Here is a 14,575-nt window from a genome sequence, read left to right on the forward strand (position 1 = left end):
GGCATATTGTTATGTTTTACTGTTATTGTGAACCAATGATTTGCATTGTTACACGAGCCCTGCGAGAGTTGTTGTGTCATTGGATGGTATAGCATCATGATATACTGTCATGGTGAACTACTTAATTTGTGTTATAATTTGTATTATTGCATGAGTCCTGTGAGAGATGTCTTTGTGATTTGATGGCATATTGTCATATTGTACTGTCAAGATGAACTGCTGCTAATTGTTACAAAACATCTACAAGGGACAGATTTAAGGTGAAGTTTGCATTTTAACATGCACTGTGGAGAAAATGTTGGCATACCTCATTGCCACCCTCATGTGCTATGATGGAGATTTCTTTACATGTAGTAAATTATGGAAATCATGCACTACCTAAAGCAGGCAGCTGATGATGATGACTGCAACCATGTGCTTGAAAATGAGCTTGAACTAATCCAAAGTGCATGAACTTTAACTTATAAAAAAGAGAAAATGATTTTTGCAAAAATAGGCAATACCATCTTCTAAAAGTGTAATAAAGTATCTATACAATATATAAGCAATTTTAAAATAAACTTTATTGGCTCATTTATTTTCAAACTTTAAATTTGAAGTCCAGGAAGTGAAAATGACCAAGCAGATCTAGCAATCTTTTGATAAGTGCACATCAGAAGTAAGGCCAATCTATATACTTTACCATGCAAACTACACCTCTCAGTCATACACCAAATTAGAGGGAATTCAAAGTTCTTTTAATGATACCCATGATATGTATAGTCATTTTTTAAAAGTCCAGATTATTAGTGAAGAAAATCTGGGATGTTTTTAATAATCCAGATCATTAGTGAAGAAAATCTGGGATTTTTTAAATAAAAAACTCAGATCCTATGCAAACTGAAATTGTAAAGCAGAACATATCATGATGAACCAATAATTTGTATTTATTACATGAGTCCTGTGAGAGATGTCTTTTGATTGGATGTCATAGTGCATACTGTACTGTCATGAGGAACCGATAATTTATGTTATTACTTGAATCCTGTTGTTCTTTACTGTCATGATGAACCAATGATATTGTTCCTGAGATGTTTTGTGATTCGATGTTATAATGTCATATTGTACTGTCATGATGAACCAGTAATCTATATCATTACTTGATTCCTGTTAGAGATGTCTTGTCATTGGATGACATGATGTCATGTTTCACTGTCATCATGTCGTTAACCTTATGCATGCCATTATGCAGTTGAAATGGCATTTTCACTATTGTGAAACAAGCAAAATTCCAAAGTTTTGTACTGCTTAAGACCTTTGCTGAGGTGAATAAGACATTTTATGGACCCATCATAATATTGACTTCCACTTTGTTAATCAATATCAGGTTTACTGTTGTATAAAACTTGTTACCGACCTCAGTAATGGTCCATGGATGTATTGTATATTTTGGTAATTCAGACTTGGATAGTTATATTGCATAATTAGAGTTACCTTTAATATTTCAGGGAAGAATAGCTGTTGGCTCCGATGCAGACATTGTCATCTGGGACCCAAACCAGACACGAACAATCTCTGCAAAGACACACCACCAGGCTGTTGATTTCAACATCTTCGAGGGCATGGTATGTCATGGAGTTGCCCTCTATGTCATCATGAATGGCCATGTTGTTCTGGATGAGGGACAGGTAAATACTGTAGATTACATAATTCCTACAAGCATAACACTTTTGCAAATGAGCAAATATTGAATATTTTATGTCACTAACATGCTGATTGTACTGAATGCATGAAAAATTAATTACATTAAAATTGTATGATTGACAGGGGCCACACATTTGCTTTGCACTTGTGTAATGTTTTCTTTGATTTTGATCTCAGAGTTGTAGAAGTTTAATTCACAGTTATGGGCATTTTTCATGTTATGAACTGTTGAGCATTGTATCGTGTCACTAAAATTTAAAATACAGTAATTCTCCTCATACAAGGTCACCATTTCTACCCACTGCAGGCTTGGGATGTAGAATAGACTCCAAATTATCTTCTGCATGTTGCTTATATATTTATTAAGACTTCCAGTTCAGTTGCTTATGTGCTCATTATTACTTAGCCAACATTATCCGTATAATATGGGACTCTCAGAGTTAAAGTCCCCTTCAGCAGTATAATAGGGGACTTCCGGAATTAAAGTAATCAGGGATCAATGATTAAAGTGTTTCAAAGTCTTGTGGCAAGAATGAAATGTTGATAGTAGGAAAGGAGTTAGCATATTGTTTGCTTAATGGTGCAGGACTTAGTGAGTTAAAAACTTGGGCAAATATGACGGCTAACTCCCAGACTGATATAAATGAGATTGATGCACCTCTTCACCCATTTTCCGGGGCCCCAAGTGGTCTAAAGCGCTCACTGTTCCGGATCACTGCCATCTCACCTCTGTCTGCGTGGGTTTGAGTCCAAGGCTCAGCTAGCGTGGGTACGTGGGAAAGCCTGCCAGTAGCTTCTTGTGGGTCGGTGGTTCTTCCAAGGGTTTTCCAAGGTTCTTCCTCCACCAGTTATACTGTCCGTCATGTATAGCCTATCTTGTGCTGAAAAATGGCGTTAAACCCTAGAACAACAATCACCCATTTGCCAAAGCCAATTGAGCTAGTGTCTTCACCCATGTTACAAAGCCCCTTGAGCTAGTGTCTTCAGCTGGGTCTAATTTAAGAAAAGAATATTTTGGATTTCTTGTTTAAGAATGAAATACCATATTCTGAACTTATATGGACTTTTGTACCACAATCAAAAATTTTTTTATACAGTCAGTTACAGTGTTTGAAATATATATTTTTGTCCTTAAGAAGTGTTTGAATTTCCTGTTGCAATATCTGTATGGACCATACTCAAATTAACTTAATATCCAATTTCTTTTCCTGTGCTGTAAAACCCCAAACCACAGAAATTTCTGTTATGAAAATATGGCTTTTTAAAAGGATGGTCGCTCTGGGGGTATTGTTTGAATTACATTATTTTAATGTTGGGGAAGGTGGTCTTATTAAAGAGTTGGACTTTTTCATGAGGGTGACCATTTTATAATTTACAGTGGGATATTATATGTGAAAATCGCATGTCAAGAGGAAACTTTTAGGAGATATAAAATGATGATCTAATTTGAATGGTTCTTGAGATGGATTTATTTAACAAATTAGCACAAGCACAAGATTCTCTGTATCATATGATGAAAATCACTCCTTTTATTTAAAAAAATCACAACTAATTTTAAAGGTAAAGTAACATTAAAGTAAATTAAGATGAATTTCACAGTATAGCTTTACAGCATGGATGTATCTTGTGTTTCATGGCATTATTTGGGGTATTACGATGTGAGGTCACATTTTATATTATGAGAACAAAATTGTCAGTTTGAATAAAATTGAGTTCTCTGACCTAATGGAGATCTAATGAACAAAGATACGAGGTCATGTTCTGTTGACCTTTCGATTCACCAATCAGATAACAAGTTACATTTTGATGAAAGTGAAAAATCTTATTCAGGACATAGTGTTTCTAATTACTCACTCGGACATGGAATACATCTCTTGATCTGCTCAGTTGCTAAAAATAAACATCACCAGCACCCAAAACTTCATTAGTGCAGATGAGATGTACTTATTCTGAATAGATCTTGATTTTTAATCAGATTTTATGAAATGTCAATTGGGCATAGTGTAATATTTACATTCAAAAATTCATCGGGTTATCTTCTTTCAGCTGAAGGTGACCCAAGGCCTAGGAAGGTTTATCCCTACCCCCTGTAATGCTGAGGCAGTATATGGACGTGTGAGAGCTAGAGATGAAGTAAGTAGCATCAGATAGCAAGACATTGAAATATTCCCTAGCCTACTGTTAGCTCATAGGGCCAAGTTCTGTTTTCATAAAACTTAGTAACTTCAGTATGTGGTCAACTAGAAAATATGTCAATCATTAAAAGTTTTATAGAGTTTCATGATTGTAAAAGACAAATTTTAAAGGTATAATTATTTTCATAAATTTCTTATTTGGAAGAGAGCATTTTAAATTTGTAAAAACATTCAAGTTTCAAGTGCATTGAGAAGCTGTCTTCATAATTTTGGATTTAAAAAAATCAAAGGTCACTTGAAGCAATTATCTACATGCATTGATTTGGATTTGACATTTTCCAGGCCCGGTGTCCAGTTGGAGTGGAAAGAGAAACCTATGATGGGCCTATTGCAAAGGTCACTGCTCCACTGATGGAAACATCTGGCAAGAAACATGAGAGCCCCATTGTTGCTGACCAGGGTGACTTTCATGCCCGACCACCAACTAGCTGTGGAGGCCGCAACCAGCAGGATTCTAGCTTTTCTCTAAGTGGTGCGCTAACCACGGCCATGATCTCTTGCTAGTCTCACACATTTTTGTTAAAAAGGGACACTTTGGACACTGATCTATTAAACTATTGGGAACATTATAGAACTTTAGAAAGCTGTTAACTATGAATAAACTTTACACTTGGACAACTTTAGATATCAAATTTAGTTTATGGAATACTGGAACAACTCCCCATTATCATACCAGCCATACTGCAACAAGTAATATGCCCTTGGTTCCACCCACTGTCATTTGGAATAGTCATTAATATATTTAAATATTTAATTGAAAATCTGTTGTCTTGTTTCATGTAAACCATCCTTCAATTGCTCAGATTATCACAAAATATCTCGGAAAAGTGTACATGCAAGTATACATGATTACATTTCAAGATGGCAGTTTGACATTGATGTTAGGGAGGGAAAGTTTTCCTTTTCTTCAGTGTCCAGGGTTTCCCTTCCAGTGTCCAGGGTTTCTCTTTTTAATTTTCTTCGAACCTTGAATCCAAATACAACATCGCTGATAAAAGATAATACATTTCAAATTCATAGAAGGCTGGTATAATGAAGATTTTCCTTTTTAATATGATTATTTGAGAAACCTTTTAATTTTCAAAGCCAGCACAAAACGAAAATTGGAATATCTTTGTAAACAATGGCAAAACTTCATTTCTTGTTATTTTTCTTCCTTCAGTTAGCCTGGAGAGATATTTATGTACTTCCATTCACCTTAAAACTTCAAATTTCTTGTACCTTGGACTGTCAGAAGTCATTTCATTTCAGTGAATATCTGTTTTGATTCCTGGTAATATTTTATCAGTGTCTCATTTGTGAGAAGTTACATTTTGTAGGCTCTTGCAATCAGACTCATTCACATCATCAAAAAGGAAGTATGTTTTCATACTTTTACACTGACTACTTTCAGTATTAGCGATGTTAACAAGAACCTTAAGTTGCGGCCTCTGAAATTTCAGCTTTGTATCGTGAAACCTATGCATGCCATTGTATCTTGCATATTGGAGTTGGTTTTACAATATTTCTCATGAAAGTATGCTTTTTCACTGCTTTGTCCCAGATCCCAATTATACCATGGCATTGTTACCCATATCTTAAATAGCAGATTCTAAAATAATGGCTTTGTTACATGGCTAACCATTTGCATGTCATGCCGTCTTGCATGTACTTAGTGATGCATGCTGGGTTCCTAATGCTTTTCACTTATCAATAATATCTTCAAATGTAATCTGATCTATTTGTCTAGCCCACATTAGTGGAAAAGCAAGTCATAGCTGTCACTTGTTTGTTTTGGTGACATTTAGAGTTTTGTTAAGGTTTTAGTGAACATGTTCAATTTACTTGTATTTCCTAATCTCCTTTATGGTACATGTCCATTCTTGAGATGTCTCATTATGAAACAAATACAATTTACTCTTTGATGCTTGCCCCTTTCACCTTTGAATCAAGGTAACATTCAAGGAAAATTTGCTTGTAGGCCTTGTTAGAAGTTTTTTTCATTGCTTACATTTTCATAGCCATTTCATGAGTTTATCATTATGTGGAATGTTTCATAACAAAGAAAAGAATTTTTCTGCAGCATACTGGCAGACCCTTTGACTGCATTCAAGTTCACAATTTTACAGCACCAATTTGTGTGTATGTTAAATACAGGTCTTGGCCTGAGTCTGTTGGGAAAGCCTATAGTTTGTGGCTAAATACTCAATGTGGCCTGATTATATTGGGAAAACCTATAGTTTGTGGCTAAATACCCAATGTGGCCTGATTGTAATGGGAAAGCATATAGTTTGTGGCTAAATACTCAATGTGGCCTGATTGTATTGGGAAAGCATATAGTTTGTGGCTAAATATTCAATGTGGCCTGATTATATTGGGAAAGCCTATGGTATGTGGCTAAATACTCAATGTGGCCTGATTGTATTGGGAAAGCCTATAGTTTGTGGCTAAATACTCATTGTGGCCTGATTGTATTGGGAAAGCATATAGTTTGTGGCTAAATACTCATTGTGGCCTGATTGTATTGGGGAAAGTCTATAGTTTGTGGCTAAATACTCACTGTGGCCTGATTGTATTGGGAAAGCATATAGTTTGTGGCTAATTACTTATTATGGCCTCATTATATTGTCAAGGCCTATAGTTTCTGGCTGAATACTGATGCTATGATGTATTCCTTTGGACTTGACATAAAAACATGTATGAGAAGAAACAAATTTATTTTCTTAATTAGCCTCTAAGAGTATTCAAGTTTATTAAAATTCTTGTTTTGATTAAGAGTTTTCTATTAAATAAACTTTTGTTTCAGGTTTTTGTGCTGTAATCAAGACGACAAGTTTTCTTTCATGACTTTTCAATCAGCAAGTTCTTTAATAGAAATCTAGCAAGCATCCTAAAATTTATCTTCATTTATTCTAAACTTTTTATACTGCTTTTAAAGTTTCTATCACATTATAACTAGCCTGTCACTGTCTGTAGAATAATTTTCTTTTCATATCTTTGTATTTATGTTGTTAAATTTCTGTAAATGTTTTGGTTATATACAGCAATAATTGTATCAGCACACTTAACTTTTTGTAGGATACAATGATTCACAAGTAGAGTTTTTACTCACCAGAAATATCTTTAATCTTCTCCTTATGCTTTATTTTTCCATTTGAGTGTCTGTCTTGTGTTTTTGTTTTTCTTGGTTTACTTCCATTTTTATTCGACATTTACTTGCTTCCTATTTCTATTTCTTCTTACACAGTTATCATAATAGCATATATAGATCAGTATATATAAATAATAATAAAACATGCCACAAATTTGAAGTGCTTAGAGGGAAAAAAAACATCAGATTAAAAAAATTGGAATTTTCTATTTGTCATCAAGTTTGCTGTTTATTTTCAAATTGATACTAAAAAAATTCATCTGTCTATGGAACTGTTTCTTTTCCCTGTTATAGGATAGCTAGAACTAATTGGCTGTGGTCTTCACACACTGGTGTGAAAAAATAAAAGAATTATATACCCCTCGCTTGAGTTCTATGTAAATGCATTGCATGGAATGATCCAATAAATTTCCATTTATTTGATGTCGAGCAATTATTGAGTGCTGGTAACCATATAAATTACCCCAAAAGTTCATTGTTACATAATATGACATCACAGCATAGAATATCAGGTGACATCATACACCTCTCACTCGATAACTTGCACATAACGGGGTCCAAAAACACAGACCATGGTATAAGCAAAATTACAAGTCGCTGAGGGTCCTCTGAAATTTTAGCAAGGGGATGTCATTCAGGCTGGATATCAGCAATGGAAAGATGAGGGGTTGGGGTGACTTTTGAATGGTTTAAAACTCGTTTTATAATAGCATCGGGAATAATTGTCAATAAAATACTTTTTCAAATAAAGTTGTTCAATTTTCTGTATAAATTATCTTTATTTTCAAAATAACCAACCACTGATAGATAATAAAAATATCTTTACTCCAAGAGGTTCTGACACACCTCCCATGTGTACCTGCAAAATTTTGTGTATTACATCACTGCTTTTGCATGTTAATGTGGATATATTTTAGTGTTATTGTTGATTCACATTTAATCCATGAAGCAACACTGTCAGTATCGTAATTCAATTTTTAAAAAATTGTCCTGTTAGTAAAAAAATTTGTGCCATGATTTTATTGCAAGTAATAGTGAAATGTCTGCTCATCCTTGAGCAGACCTCTGAGTGCCAACTCAAGAATTTTAAGTTCACTACAGGCTTTAGAAGTTGCTTCTCTATAATGAACCATATTTGTGAAACAAAGTTTTTTCATGCACTAAGTGCTCCTTTCACTTGCCTCATTTGTTATCCTGGATGACATTTGCAAATTAGTATGATAAACAACTGATTAATGTTTTGATTAATATTAGATACTTTAATTATATCATTTGCATAATAATATAACTGTTTGCATTTGGTCAATTGAAATGAGTTGACCTGACACACTACCATGACTGCTAGTTATTAGGATTTGCATACCTTTTAACTGGGTTTTTTCCTTCATATTCCACCCCCCTCCCCTATTTCATTTGATACAAAAGATGTAATTAATGTCATAATAAAAAAGCAGGTCAACTTTCAGTTGATTATTAAACTACAACAAGTACTTCACAAATCAGTAATCACAAAACACGGCATTTAATTAGGTTCTTAGAAATGTTGTGATGGTAGATTGACACTTCACATGTTTGAGTACAAGAGGGTGTATCATATTTATGAAGGTTACATTGAAACCAAATTAAACAATAGAACTAAAACACAAATTTCACTTGACAACACTTATTTAATTGGTATTTATTTCTTAAAGTGCTGCAACCAGTATGCATTTACTGACATTTTCTTGGATCAAAATATTTAATATTATTTACAATGTACTGAGAATTTTTTGTAAAAGAAATTACAAAAATATATGACTTCTATTTAAAAGTTGAGAATTTCATGATGTTCAAATTTCTGGACACAGAGTGCAGTCTGACAATAAAATGAGAGATATATCAAAGTTTCATTTCCCATGTTCATTTATACCATATGTAACAAATAGGGGTCAATTCATTTGGTATCTTCATGAATAAAATGGGATCTACATCTCAGCCCACATTATAAGTGGTTTTGCAAGTTAGGGGACAAAAGTTAACGAGGGAGAGGTGTACTATGTATTTATGTTTGACTTGGTCTTAATAATAATGGTAACGAGATTCCTTTTCAAATATTATTGTATTCAGTTTAATCTTTTTAAAGCAGTTAAAATCCAATTGATCATTTAGAACAAATTGGGGTATATAATAATTAAATTAAAGTGTTTGTACTGGTAGATAATGTGGTCTTACTCAAAGTACTTGGTGTCCCATTGTACTTCAGTCTTGCCTACAATATCAGACAGTCCAACTTTTTGCACCGATACTATGTTTGCTTCCATGTAACCCATGTCCAACTGCAAACAGAAGTGGGCTTGATCTGCCATTACCGAATGCTTCAGTAAAGCAAGATCTACTGGTACAGAGTTTGTACTACTTGTGAATGTCGGCAAACAGCATAGATCCTGATCAGCTGGTGCATTATGGGACAGCAGATCTTGGTCTTTTATGTTTCAGTTGGGTGCACCATTGTATAGTGGACATTTTTAGTGGTGAAGAAATGTTAGAGATTTGGCAGTCTCAGTGATTATATGAAAATGAATCCAGTTTTATTTATTCTGGATAATAAATATATAACTTTTCTTTTCCGTGGTCTCAAAAATATAACTAGCCACAATTACAATCTTATTTTATGACAAAGTCACGAAGTTTTATGTCTGCAGAAATTACCACTATACTATAATAACTAAAGTTATCATAATTTGGTTTAATTCTTTAATTGAAACATGGTCTTTTGTACAAATTTTCTCATATTATAAACTAGATCTATTGATTCAGATACAATGCATATTAGCACAATTCACATTTATCTTTCTAGCCAGGTTCTGGTAAAAATTGTATGGGCGATTGATTTACTTGTCTAAGAATGTAAGAAACCTTTTAATGAAATTGTAAAAAACAGTCATACATTGTACATCTACCCACACATTATAAATAAGACTTCCTTAGTGTAGGAGGTAAAATTCAGGGAACCAGAAAATCTCATCTGTAAGGACAGAAACCATGCATTATACTAAGGGCTGTTCCATTTAAACATGCATGGTACCCAGAGAAGGCAGTTTGAAAAAAATATATGCCAGGGTACTTTGTTTTCACAGAATTCATATTAAAATAAGAAAATTCTGAATTGCATTTATTTATGGGTGAGTACCCCACTTTAAAAGTGCCTTCCCTGGATCCCTTGGATGTTTTAATAGAACAGTCCTAAGAAAATCAATAAAATATTTGTGCAGAAACTGCTTTTGTTAATGATTTAGGCTAATGGAAATCAACATATACCGTAAAATGTTACTCAGGCAAAAATGAGTTATCAGGATCCATTCATGTCACCTGAAGGATTCAGATAAATCATCATTTTACTGTATTTCAGATGTGTTCATAAAATGTACTGAATAAGAGAGCTCTAGATATGAATTTAATAAATTGGGTATTTTTATTCCAGGTTTATGATACTAAACTTAATCATCAAGACACTAATCGTGCTTTTAAGAATGCATCAATCAAGTAGTTTAGTGACGAAGATTAATTCAGGGTGCATTTGATTATATCCCCCTACTTGAGTGAAGTTGATCTTTACAGTGGTCAAGCACTGATATTTCAAACATGTACTGAAGATCAAAAACTTTGCTGATAGGATAATGTATATTGATCAAATGCACCATCATAACCATAGGCTTTGCTTGTGACAGGAGCATTAGTTGGGTCTAAACACTTAAAATTGTTTGCTTAATTTAAGCAGATAAAAAAGTTGCTTTGTGTGTTTTTGTCAGTTTGTGTAAACTATGTGGTTTATCTAGAGCTCTTGTAAAAAATGTATTTTGTCATTTATTTCTTAGCAAGACATAGAGCTCACTGAGCTGGTTGTGAGAGGGGTAACATGAGGATTATTGATTATTTTTGATAAAGTTTTTGAATATCAAATTATAGTGGTGTACACTTTCCTAGCTGAGACATTACATTCCATAGTTCTGTTGTGTATTCAGTACATGGTTATTGATTTTGTGTGTTTATCTAATATGTAATTAATAATTGTATACATATCATAAAAGGCATGAATGAATAGCTGTATTGAATTCAATAATAACCCATGTCAATTTTGTACAATATGTATATACCATAAAACAGTTTAGAAATATGTTGTGTTTTAAATTTTCCCCAATGATCTTAAGATAGTGCATGTAGATATGTTATTGTTGCGCTATATCAATTATATCTTAAAATAAGAAACTAACTGTCCATCAGACTCTGGAAACTTCTACCAGACATGGTTTTAATGTTTTATACCACAGATAACATTGTTTCCTGTATTTCAGGTTCTCAAATTGATGAAAATCGTCCACGTAGACAACATATTCGTGTGAATAATCCACCTGGAGGGAAATCTACAGGTTTATGGTGAATTGCATAGCTTTTGCAAGACTCTGAATGATCCAGATGATGGTTGCTGGGGCCAACCTACATGGATGCTTGCTGTAGCAGGATATTTGGCTGCTGTCTGTCTAATTGTTGTGAACTATTTGCTTTGAATTTTTAAAGACTGCTTCAAAAGCCCAAACAGGATCATTTCCTTATAATTAGAATGATATACCACAAGAGTTAGGTGAAAAACATAGTAATAAAAGAAAATTATTATTCTGTGTATAATATAAAACCAGTAGTGTTGTGATTATTTACACAGAAAAGAATGCAAAATGAATATTTCCATAATGCCCAAAGAACTCCAAAAAGCTGTTTCCCAATAAGAATCCATTTTGAATTTAGCATATTACATTAAAAATTTTATCACTTAGTCATGTTTTTTCAAAGCTGATTTTTTTAAATACATTTCAAAGCCTTAAGAAAATGTAATTTGTTTGGCTGATTATTCTTTCTTTTGTGCTAGAAATTTAATAAATCCATCAGGCCCTATGATAAATTCAAGGAATTTTTTAAACAAGACATGAATATATCCATATAATTTTAACCGTTAATCTCGTCCTTCTACAAAAGATTTTAAGAATCAGTTTTATTGGCTACTATCTTCCCTGGTATTGAGCAGGAATGTCTGCATCAATTCCCGAACATTTTGAGGGGAATATTTGCTTTTTATTTCTAAAAAAAGTTATTTTGGTGAGTCATAGAGAAATGTTTAAAGTATTTGTGTTATTCAGCCCATACAATTCAGTCATGGTGGGGGGTGGGGGTATTATGACGAGAAATTTTGGAACTTCATGTGGCATCTTTAATGGTAAATATTTCATTTTGAACTGAGCACTGCCAGTCTAAGTCTGAAGAATGTAATGGGTTATGTTACTTTGTATGTTGAACACTGCCTTTGATTTATGATATGGAGAGAATAAATACAAAAATGTTAGTGTGGAAAAAGTAGTGCTGTCATGCATGGAAATATTGGAATCCTTGAGCGCAGTTCAAGAGTTGTGTTGGACTTTATATATTGTGGGGAATTTAGCATATGTGCATTTAGTGAATCAATCAGTGTTATGTAGCAACCAGTCTTGTGTAATGTAATCCCTATTTCAGATTGTTTGTTTTGAGCAAATAGTTTCTTTATGTAATTGGATTACATTCCCAACAGAATCTGAAAATATTCATTGGAGAGGGGAGAGAGTTCATTGATTAGCAATCGTTAGAACTAACCAGTCAGAATTTGTTAATTTAAATGACAAATTGTGCAGATTTCCATCCTTATGAACATTGTGTGGAAATGACTTGCAATACATATTCTTTGAACTTATGCAAGTATATATATACAAGCTGAAAAATGTATAGATATACTTCATTTGATTAGCATATTATTATCAAAGTATTTTCTTCCTGAATTCTTATTTAAAAGAGACAAATTGTAAAAACCAGTGAATAAATAATCACCTGGACCTTATATGTTAAGTGTTGTAGAACTAGACAGTTATGTTGCATCCATGAGTAACATTTTATCTCGCTCTAATAAACTCGGCTACAAAGAATTCCAAGGTATACAAACAATTCTCAGAGCACACCTAAAAATGTATCATACATCAATAAGAAAAAACCATTTTATAATTTATGAAAAAAAGAAGTTGAACCAAAAAGAAAGAGTGTCTTCCAGGAATAATAAAAAAATATATGCTTGCATCTGAATAGATACTGAGATGTCAGAATGAGCAAGGAATCTGTGTTAATACTTGTGTATCTGCACTTATTTGTTATAATCAGGAACATTGCAGACTTTACAATGTATTCCATTTTTTAGGGTGCCTTCCAAGAAAAGCCTTTTTGTCTCTCATTTATTCACGATTGTTAGAGCAGTGTTCAGTGCTGGAACGTGTTCATTGCACTAGTGTTCCAGATTTTTAATTTTTTTTATCTTGTACATGCTTTATCTCTATAATAGTTTTTATTTGTTGATTTTTGATAAAAAGGGCAAGTGTTTTGATACAAAGTTGTTAGTGAATTTATTCATGTACTTGTAAAAGCCATTATATTTTAAATTTGTGTATTGAAACATGATAATTCTTCCAGATACACGTAATTCATATAATGAGGAAATTTTAATTAAGTCTAATCCTCCAGATTTTACTTTCATGTCTGGGTAAGAGTTGAGTTCAAAGTTAACATTGGTTTATTTGTATAATCACAAACAAAAGAAATGATGTTTAAAAAAAATTGTTGCTGCACTTCATAAATGTATCTAGTATGTTATGTATTGGGTAAATTACAAAAATAATTACTAGCTAATTAATGATAGCATTGAATTTTTCCAAAATTCATGTTATTTCATTTCCTTTGTGACCTGATGTATTAATAGTATTTTCATGATTAGCAGTGAATGCAGCATAGACATCTCCATTCATAAAAGCAGTTGTCTCTGTTCGGCTTTTAAACTAATTTCCATGTGAAGGTTGTTCATTCTTGTGAGCATTTTTTTTTGTATGAATTTATTTTGGGGCTGCCTGTTGTTTATTCTGTATGCTCTATATAGTTAGGATAGCCCAGTCTGTAAGCTCAGAAACAAATTTTGCAACTTTCTTACAACATATACTTTGTATGTGTAAGTTATTGAGTGAATGCCATATTAGCTGTCTCTGTCTTTAACAGTTGTTGTTTCCATTTTTTTTTTTCAGCTAGACCCATAGTGGTCATTACATATATCATAAATCTTAACAGCGCCAATAAAAATCTAATATAAACAAAGTGGCTTTATCGCATCATTTTTCATCATGACAGCCGATTTTAGTTGACATCTTTGCAGACTTGTTTATGACTTTGAAAACTGTAGCCTGTCATACCCTCCATGGTGTGAAGTGAGAGAGTACGAGATCCTTCTAAATGTTGTGCCAGTCAGTCTAAGGTAGGTCAAACCAGCAACTGAATCGGGACTTGGTTTGATAAAGGTAGCATACAGTTGCCTTATGCTAAGAGTCAAGAGATGTACCTCCCACAGGCAATGCACGCAAAGTTTTTTTTCACTCGAAGTGCTTGCTAACAGGGAAATGTACACAGACTATGAGAACCTAAATTATGGTCAATGTACCTTAAATGTAGACCTGCCAACTCTTATGATTTTGCCATT

General features: G+C 33.3%; 1 protein-coding gene across 9 annotated transcripts in view; it reads left to right on the top strand.

Moving 5' to 3' along the window:
• The window catches only part of LOC149784942 (dihydropyrimidinase-like), a 200,116-nt gene extending 185,920 nt beyond the window's left edge, over nucleotides 1-14,196 (top strand). For 8 of the 9 annotated variants that reach the window (XM_089978580.1, XM_089978579.1, XM_089978586.1 and 5 more), the window contains 4 exons: nucleotides 1,488-1,667; nucleotides 3,730-3,816; nucleotides 4,161-4,350; nucleotides 11,340-14,196. In XM_089978580.1, coding sequence (XP_089834706.1) covers nucleotides 1,488-1,667; nucleotides 3,730-3,816; nucleotides 4,161-4,350; nucleotides 11,340-11,425 — 543 coding nt within the window. In that variant the 3' untranslated portion in view covers nucleotides 11,426-14,196. The remainder of the gene's footprint in view (nucleotides 1-1,487; nucleotides 1,668-3,729; nucleotides 3,817-4,160; nucleotides 4,351-11,339) is intronic. The other variant, XM_089978581.1, reaches the window with a different exon arrangement.
• Nucleotides 14,197-14,575: the final 379 nt, after the last annotated feature.

Source organism: Sinohyriopsis cumingii, chromosome 13 (genome assembly GCF_028554795.1).
Source record: "Sinohyriopsis cumingii isolate HCF-2022 chromosome 13, ASM2855479v2, whole genome shotgun sequence".
NCBI lineage: Eukaryota > Metazoa > Mollusca > Bivalvia > Unionida > Unionidae > Sinohyriopsis > Sinohyriopsis cumingii.